An 8,887-nucleotide genomic window follows, 5' to 3' on the forward strand; every position below is an offset into this window, starting at 1 on the left:
TGTTTTCATACACAAATCTCAACGCTTTTCAAAACAAATCGAATCAACAATTCCAAGTCATTTGTTTTCCAAAAGCCACAACCCAAAACAATAAAACGCATCATTCATGCATATTGTTTTCATAAATCCACAACCCACTAAAACATATAGTTTGCAGTTAAATCAATAACTCACAAAACGATAAGGTGTTCCGTTCCAAAATGAACCTTGTGAGATTACTCACCTCGAAACTCCCGCTGCGTCTTCAATATAGAACAAAGCAGCCAATCCACAAAATAACCGTCCAAATACTTCGCCAAGTACCTCACAAGCCGTGAACAGTAATCCCAACTGAGTTGAACCGATTTTCACTTAAACCGATCGAAACAAACACCATAGATCGATCAAGGAGCCTCCCACGAACCCAAAGATGGAAGCTTGAAGCCTTGACGTCGCCGGAACTGTGTTTTCCGGTCGGGTCCGAAAACACTAGGCTGCACCACCTTTCTTTGTCGCACACAGTAAGAATCGACGTTAGAGAGTACCACAGGGACGACCAGACGGAGGAGGCGATCCCATCTGGAAAGTTTCGTCACCGGAGACCGCCGCAGTTGGCCGGAAAAGCAGGGTCGGGTCTGCCGGGTTCGGGTCGGGTCAGGCGGTTTTCTTCGATTATGAAGGTAGCAGCCGAGAGAAAAGAGAGAGAGAAAGTTTCCAAAAACAGAAATGAGGAATTATGAAAATATTTTCGGAAATTCCCTATTTATACCAAAATGGAAACTTCTTCCACTGGCCATAACTTTCTCATACGAACTCCGATTTCCGCGTTCCACATGTACACGAACTCGTATCGACGCGCTCTACAACTTTCGTGAAGGAAATTTCCGGAGAATCTTAACGTATCAAAAGTCAACCTTTGCAAACCCCCTAAAGTCATACTTTCCGAATAAAAATTCGTCCGAAACACTTCCGCTCCATCCACGAGCCACGAAACCGTCCAATAACCACAATTTAAATTCCGGAAAAATCCTCGGAAAATAAATACGAATTTCCGGGGCATCACATATGAACTCACTAGTTGCCCTTGGGAGTTGCTTGTGGATAACTTTGGAACAATGTTATAGTTGTATAATGATAATTGTAATCTCAAAGACCATGATGTGGTTTAATTCATTTTTGCCAAGGAACTCAAACAACTTTAATTATTTACACAACTTCTCTGTTCCTGTAAAAATTATTAAACTTTATGCTGGTTCAAGGAGAACCAAAACGTCAAATAAAGCACAGCAGACAAGTAAACAAAATTATTGTACGACCTTAAAACTCAGCTACACTTGCAAACTTCAATAGACAAAGATATAGATGTTGTGATAGACTAACGTAGTTACACAACATCTCATCCAACTCTACTGACCAGAAAAGAGAGAGCGCTGAAGATTGCTGTAGAATTGTTTTTCCAACATTTACCCCCGAAACACGCTCTTCACAAATCCTTGCAAAGAGGTCCCCATTCCAGCACCAACGGCTTCTGCCAAGTATGTTGCCTCTTGAATGGTCTTCTTCAAGTCGAAAGAATCTTTCACCCGATTATCCAAGAATGCCCACGTATCACAAAAATTTGGGGAATTATCAGTAAGCATGTAAATCTCAGTTGTGGAGTATATCCCTCCAAGGACAGTCCGTTTCACATACCAATCAAAATCAGAGGTGTCATCACCAGCACCGTGCCAGATCTCATCAACAAGGAGCGCCCTCTGCTTAAAACTTGTGGGAACATTCACAGGTTGTGCCTGGATGCTAAGAGCTTGAGGCCATTTTGATATGTAGGGCGCCTGCATTTCCAAGCGAATTCTTACAAGCTTGGTGATACGCTCGCTGGGTATCAAACTTCTCAACTCCTCTGTACCGGACTCAATTGTATCACTGAGCCTTTGCAGGCAGTCATCCATGAAAAACTCAACAAGGGCAGCCTCTTTCCTTGGGAACGATCCCACAATTGACGGAGACACACCAACATCCCTCGCACCAGCAATCATAGCTGCTTCACTCCACCCCAACCTTATGACATGGGGAAGTGAGGCTTGGAGCACGCGAGCTTGCTCATCTTGGTATTCTACTCTTGGTCTGCGCGTGTGATCGGCTGTTGACGGCGTGGAATCTGAGTAAGTAGGGTTTTGACTGACAAAGGGTTCAGAGTTGACAGTAGTGGAAAAGCGAGAATGACTGATGAGGGACTGAAGAGGGCGAAACCGAACAACACGGTTGCTGCTACTGTTACTCAAGGGTGCACCCAGGGAATGTAGAAGCCGCTTAGCTGCTGATCTGTACATTTCGGTTCTGATTTGCCAGTCTCTGCCTAAAGAGCATGGAGAGGGTTTAGCAATTGATGATAATGATAACGTGAATAGTTAGCTGACATATAACAAAACTAGGTTAATGGTTTATATTGTCTATACTATGTAAATCTAAAGTCTTATCAGCTAACATAATCAAAGAAATTCTCAATATTACATTTACAGAAAACAAGTTACGAATTGGGAAGGAAACGATATATAGAGGAGTTTTGTCACAAAAGTATAGTTTCCCCCACAAAAATTCTGCAATACCCTCATCTCTAAATGACATAAAACTGAAGTTCTGATATGGTTGGTCCCTTATTATTTAGTGTTTTTTGTTGTATGATACATTATGCCTTTACTTTTTATTTTATTGGTTTGGCTAATCAATAAAATTTTAGTTTGTGATAAGTGATGCAAGAACAAGATGGTAATAGTTGCCATAGTGAGAACAGTTTACCCAAATCAATACAGAAGAGCTTAAATTGTGAGAAACAGAAAACCCTAACAACACTGTTGAAGGCCAATGACAACAAACAATCTGAGTAGTAAACCCCTAAACTAGAGCCCTGATATTAATCCAACAGAGTAGTAATAGCAGAAAATCAGATTTCAGGTAAAAAAACAAAAGAAAGATTGAAAAGACAAACCTGGATTTGGGAATTGGGGGAGAGAGAGAGAGCTTCACTTGGTTATTGCACAACACAAGAGAAGAGAAGAGAAGAGAAGAGAAGAGCAGAGCAGAGCAGAGAGGACCGGTTCCTATGGCTGCGTTGCGTTCAACGTGTCACTGTTCTGTTCTAATTTTCAAAACGAGTCGGGTCGGGTCGGGTCGAGCCGGTTAGGGTTATACTGCAAGTCGGGCGGGCGGGTTCTATTAATTGAGTTTGGATACAATTGAATTTCTGAGAGAAGCTGGTTTTGAAATGGAGAGGTGGGTTGTGGACATATCGGAGTGGGACCCAACCCCCCAAGACTTGTCCTTCGCCCTCTCTGTTCTTCCTCCATCTCAGCAATCCTCCGTCACCAGGTTTGCTCTCTCTCTCTCTCTGTTTTGTTTTTTGGATTCAGGGGAAGGAAACCCAGAATGACCAAAACTGAAGGAATAGTGAAAAGTTTGACCAAGCTTCTGTATAGTTTTTTGTATTGATATACACCAAGCTTGTTTTGCTACTTGGGAGTTGCCCAAGTTTTTATCTAGTTTCAAGCAACAAAACATACATGTGGTGTTTGAATGGTATCAACTACTACTGTTTTGAATGTATTAGAGTTTTTTTGGAACAATTGTGGCTCTCTTTCCGACTTATCATTATATTTGTCATTGCTAGATATGTACGTCTGGAAGACAGGAAACGGGCACTTGTGAGCCGGTTGCTTCAGTATGCTCTTGTACACCAAGTCTTGGCAATCCCATATGATCAGATTGTCATTAACCGCACCTTGGAAGGCAAACCATATCTGGTATGCCTAAACTTACCTTGCATGTCTTGTGATTTCCATTGCTTCATTGCATCCCAGATACAAAATTATAGGTTAAAGCTTTGAAAATTTTATGTGGTTCACTGCAAGAATGCGGCCGGTGGAGTATATATATCACAGATGCAGTTTGACACGTTCCTTTCCTGAATATACTATGCTAAAAACCAGAAAAGGAGCAAGAAAATATAATATGATGAAAAGAAAGATTGCATACCCTAAACCGTAAACTGTAATACAGTCCTCCATGGATTTAACCCCCATCAACAGATTCTGCAAGCTGAGTATGAGATCTACCCTTACTTATAAAATGTGTTTGTTGGTTATGCAATGTGACAATTTGAAGTCATGAATCCATTCCATGACATTACAAAACTCCCAAAATGGTCAGGAAGGGTCTAAAATGTACAATATATAGAGGCCTTTTGGAAAAATCGAGCACCTCTGGAGGTCATTTGATTTAGTTATGCATGGGCATTAATATATACTGTCAACTTATTTGTACCTCCCTTGCACACAAAGATAAGTAACTTGTTCAATGTGCCATGTATAATGTGTTCTTTTTCAGGAATGTGATGAAGTTTGCGTGGATTTTCCCAATTTTAATTTCAATGTATCGCATCATGGTGACTATGTGGCTATAGCATCAGAACCTTTATGCCTTGTGGGGGTTGACATTGTTTCCATAGTCATTCCTCAGGATGAGACTGTCATAGAATTCCTTCAAAGCTTCTCCTCATACTTTTCAAGTTTTGAATGGCATAACATTTGCACTGCTGGCACAAACAATGATATGCTGATTGAGTTTTACAGGTACCCTAGTTTTTCATCTATTAGTTGAACTATTTAAAATGTTCAGTTTGATTTAACTCGATGGGTATTAATTCCTTTCCTGACATCCTGTGGAAATTCATACCATATTACTTTTTGTATTGTAAAGTTTCTTATAGGTTCTCATTCTTCTCTAGAATTAAAACCGCTGTTGTTTCTTTGTTAAAGCCACATCTCAATATACTTAACAAGTTAGAAGTGAATACTTGTCTCACCTGGTTATCACTGCAGAATAACTGGTAGAAATTGTTTTGGTAAGTCTGGTAGAAAGACTATTTCATACTTCATCTACCATAATTTGGTATCCCATAAGTTCAAAATGATCCAACTTCTATATCTTGCTTTTGCACGTCTAACCATTTTTGCGAAAAAGAAACAAAAACCATTCTTTTGCCAAGCTCTCAATTAGTGTTTTACAGTTTCTATGTGGCTATTCTCTTTTAGCTATAGCTTCCTTGGAAAAAAAAATGTTGGGCCAAGCTCACTGACCTATTCAAGTACAAACTTTCAATAAAAGTATTTTTGTTTTGGTGAACTTCATTACAAGTTTTTATTTGTATGTTGAATATTCAGGTGATTAATTATCTTAGCTTTAATTAGATATAGTTCATGTCTTGGTTCTTAAACAAGTATAATGTTGCAGTTTAGAAATGAAAGGACGAAAATAAAATGTCTCAAGCAGAGTGCAGAAGTGGTGCAAAGATTTTTTTTTTTTTTTTTTGGACGATAGTTGCAAATATTTGATCAGTAAACAATCTTAAAGTGTCTTGCAGATATTGGTGTCTGAAAGAAGCTTTTGTCAAAGCAATTGGGAGTGGACTGGCATATGATTTGGACAAAGTGGAATTTCATCACAGTTGCTGGGCAAACATTTCTGTTAACATTGAGGGCAAGGCTACGAGAGAGTGGCGCTTTTGGCTTCTAGAGTTGGGAAAGAATCATTTGGTATGTCCCTTTTATTTATTTATTTATTTTTTTTCCTTCCCTTTCATTTTGATCTGGTTTCATGCTAAATGTTTTTTTCTTATATGTTCTTTTTTTTTTCCCTGATATAATAAGAGTATAGAAGTATATAGCCATATTTCCAAAAAAAAAAAAAGAGGTAAGGTTAGTGTCTAGGTAGTTCCTCAATATGCACGTTATCATTCAACATTCTTTCCTAATGAGGGAGACGACCATTGATGAAGATTTCAATAAATGCAACTTGGAAACTCAAGACTATTAAGATGAAAGGCAGAGTCGAAATGAATAAAGACAAGACCAAAAGACACCATCCAGCCTTACCTGGACTTCGAGTAGTTTGGGTTAGGAGACCAAACTAGGATAATGCTCCTGACCACAACTGAGTAGGCTCAGGTTGTGTCTAAGCAGAGGACTTGAAAAGACTGAAATCATATGTTAGGCCGTATGTTGAAGCATGATTGCAAGACCCTTGTAGCTCATCAACTGAATTTGCATCTGTGGTCTGCCATGAATTCAGAAGTAAACTACGGGTTGGTCTGAGTTATAAAAACGCCTTGATTAGCCTAGAATTCCAAAATCAACTATTCCTATTAAACTCCTTGCATTTAACCAAGGGTTTAGGAATATCCAAATTTCAAGGCATAGAAAGTTTTTGGTGTGATAACTGAGATGCTCCAAGTGATTGTGCATGAGGCCATTATTATTTTATCCTTATTAAAGTTTTCTATAAAATTACAGGTATCCATTGCAAGGGGTCATCCAAGATCAGCTTCTGGGAGTTACATGAGAACATTAAGACAATCGGAGTTTGATGAAAAGGAATATCATGCAGCTCTTCATCTTCCAAATGTAGGGTTTGTCTCGAGAACTGTAGAACAACTAATTCCGGTTTCACACAAAGCCCCTGTACATCACACCTAGAAGTTTATTTATGATGTCACTGTAGCGTGGCGGTCTTGTACAGAAGTCAGAAAATATGAAAATCAAACAGTAGCAGCACTCTGCAGCACAGTGCCTCTCCCATCACCATATTACAGTATGCATATTGTTCCTAGAATAGTTCTTTTATTAGAGCCCACTGACAAGCTACTTTTGTTGAGGTGGTCTTTTTTTATTTTTATTTTTTTTATCTAAAATATAACTTTATTAACTCAAAACAGGTTACATCAATTCAGGGAAAAGCTGTTCTCAATAGAGAACCCCCTTTACTAAACCATCATCTTAAACCTTTTTTTTTTTTTTTTAATTTTTTTTTTGTGATAGGAGGTAAAGCCCTTTATTGATAATACTCAGATTTCAAAGCTGGAACTTCAGCTGCTATTGCAGCTGCTAGAAAACTTGGGACTGAAACATAAAAACAATCCTGCACAAGATTACTACCATGTGCAGCTAACATATGGGCAAATTACATGTGCAGCTAAACATAACTAACTTCCAAATTATTATGAGATACCAAAAGTAAATTCAGATCCTCATATAATCGTCCCAAAGCTTAAGTATTGAGGCTAGCCTGGGAAGCGAGTTGACGTTGCACCTCTTGTGCATCAATCTCCAACAAAGCTGGAACGAAGCCATGATCAATTGCAAAGTTCATTACATTCCTACACGCCAAAACTTCTGCATGTTCTGATGATATCAGTCCGCGCAAGGGACCTGCACCATCAGCTAACATTGCACCACTTGAATCTCTTATCACAAAACCAAAACCGCTTTTCCTAGTTTCATGATGAAAGGAGCCATCAACATTGATTTTTAACAACCCTGCTGAAGGAGCCACCCATTTTTGCACTCTTCTTCTTCGAACACTAGCAAAAGCAAACTTGGTATTGTGAGCTCGAAACGCTTGCAGATGAGCAGTAGCTCTAAGCATAACATCACAAGCCAAAGCACTCTTCCCCTCCCAGACTCGTGAGTTTCTTTCTTTCCAAATACTCCATAGTAAGAAAATCAGCACACCCAACTCTGTAAGAGACAAAGATGATCATCTTAAACCTTTTGTTGAGGTGGTCTTTTGGCTTTCTTTTATTTATTTTTATTTTGTCAAAATGGAAGGAGAATTAATTATATATTAGACCATTCTTGCCATTTTCTGATTACATGTAAGCATATTGACCATTCAGTGTTAAGCTATTCATAATCGTGAATTTTTATTTACCATTATGAACATGAACTGTTTAGGTTGAATAGATTCGCTTCGTCTATTAATTTGATCTAGCTCACCTTAATGATTTACAATGGGGGGTTGAAGTTCACATTTCCCATTGGGGAAATGATCATTTACCCAATTTCAACTTCAAAATTGCCCACTTGCTCCACTAACAGTTTTTTAACCCCATTTACCCAAAACACTCTAAGAGATTATTTCCCTAATACCCAATTAATTCTTTTTTTATTCTTTTTATTTATTTTTGAGACTTTTTTGCCCTCTCCTTCTTTCTCACTTAGAGAGTGAAATCATCCTCCACCTTGCTGTGCTCCGGTGACCAGTGGCCGGCCACGGTCTCCGGCGACCGGTGACCGGAGTCCCGCGTCCAATGACCGGAATCCGACAACCAGTCACCGGAATCCCGAATCCGACTGCCGGACTGGTGACCGGATTCCGGCCTCTGATTTTATTACCCCCCAATAATCATATTATTGCCCCCCAGTAACAAGATCATTGGGGATCAATAATTAGTGAAAAATGGAGATGTTTTTTTAATTTTGAATGTTTTAGTAGGTTTATCCAAATAAATAATCTTATTATTGCCCTAATAAACATTTTATTGCCCCCAGTAATATTATTATTGCGCCAACCAAATTATAACCAACTAGGCAACTATGAAAGTTATAGACCCAAAAACAGCCCAGAAATATCTTCATGAAATCAGCCCAACACCAAGCCATCCGGGTAACCCAGATTACTTTGGGCACCCAAAACAGGGCACCAAATCCCAGCCGGCCACTGCCACACGTTGTTTGCAGCCATCCCCGCCACTCACGCCAGCAGACCCTCCGCCGTCGGCGACCTGATCTCCTCCACCGTCATCGTCGTCGATGTGGCCGTACGGAGCCAGACCGAGCAACCGACCTGCCTGGATCTCCTCCACCGTCGTTGTCGTCGATGTGGCCGTACGGAGCCAGACCGAGCAACCGATTGACCTGCTTGGATCTCCTCCACCGTCGTCGTCGATGTGGCCGTATGGAACCAGACTGAGCAACCGACCTGCCTGGATCTCCCTCGATTCCGGCAAACCGAACCCATTTTCAAACCCGAACCCGATGTCGGATCTGCAAACATAGAGAGAGAGAGAGAGAGAGAG

The 8,887-nt window shown here is 40.0% G+C and overlaps 2 protein-coding genes across 3 annotated transcripts; one reads left to right on the forward strand and one right to left on the reverse strand.

The window, feature by feature from the left end:
- Nucleotides 1-1,167: 1,167 nt before the first annotated feature.
- On the reverse strand, nt 1,168-3,113 carry LOC133715470 (uncharacterized). 2 transcript variants are annotated; one of them, XM_062141981.1, is made up of 2 exons: nt 2,966-3,113; nt 1,168-2,335 (listed from the first exon to the last, which is right to left on the reverse strand). In XM_062141981.1, exon 2 carries the CDS (start codon nt 2,307-2,309, stop codon nt 1,443-1,445), a length of 867 nt encoding a protein of 288 aa, XP_061997965.1. In that variant the 5' UTR covers nt 2,310-2,335; nt 2,966-3,113; the 3' UTR covers nt 1,168-1,442. The 2 variants fall into 2 exon arrangements, with proteins under 2 accessions (XP_061997965.1, XP_061997966.1); XM_062141982.1 differs by having other exon boundaries at nt 1,168-2,331; nt 2,966-3,085.
- A 74-nt stretch (nt 3,114-3,187) lies between these two features.
- Nucleotides 3,188-6,798, forward strand: LOC133715471 (uncharacterized). Its single transcript, XM_062141983.1, has 5 exons — nt 3,188-3,345; nt 3,644-3,776; nt 4,360-4,604; nt 5,396-5,567; nt 6,324-6,798. Exons 1-5 carry the CDS (start codon nt 3,242-3,244, stop codon nt 6,504-6,506), a joined length of 837 nt encoding a protein of 278 aa, XP_061997967.1. The 5' UTR covers nt 3,188-3,241; the 3' UTR covers nt 6,507-6,798.
- The last annotated feature ends 2,089 nt before the right edge of the window (nt 6,799-8,887 follow it).

The sequence above is a fragment of the Rosa rugosa genome, chromosome 6, assembly GCF_958449725.1.
Source record: "Rosa rugosa chromosome 6, drRosRugo1.1, whole genome shotgun sequence".
Classification (NCBI taxonomy): Eukaryota; Viridiplantae; Streptophyta; class Magnoliopsida; order Rosales; family Rosaceae; genus Rosa; species Rosa rugosa.

Coding starts and splice junctions, on each gene's coding strand:
- LOC133715470 (XM_062141981.1), bottom strand. CDS start 2,309: ATGTACAGATCAGCAGCTAAGCGGCTTCTACATTCCCTGGGTGCACCC.
- LOC133715471 (XM_062141983.1), top strand. CDS start 3,242: ATGGAGAGGTGGGTTGTGGACATATCGGAGTGGGACCCAACCCCCCAA. Junction 3,346..3,643: donor CAGCAATCCTCCGTCACCAG/GTTTGCTCTCTC, acceptor TGTCATTGCTAG/ATATGTACGTCTGGAAGACA. Junction 3,777..4,359: donor TGGAAGGCAAACCATATCTG/GTATGCCTAAAC, acceptor GTTCTTTTTCAG/GAATGTGATGAAGTTTGCGT.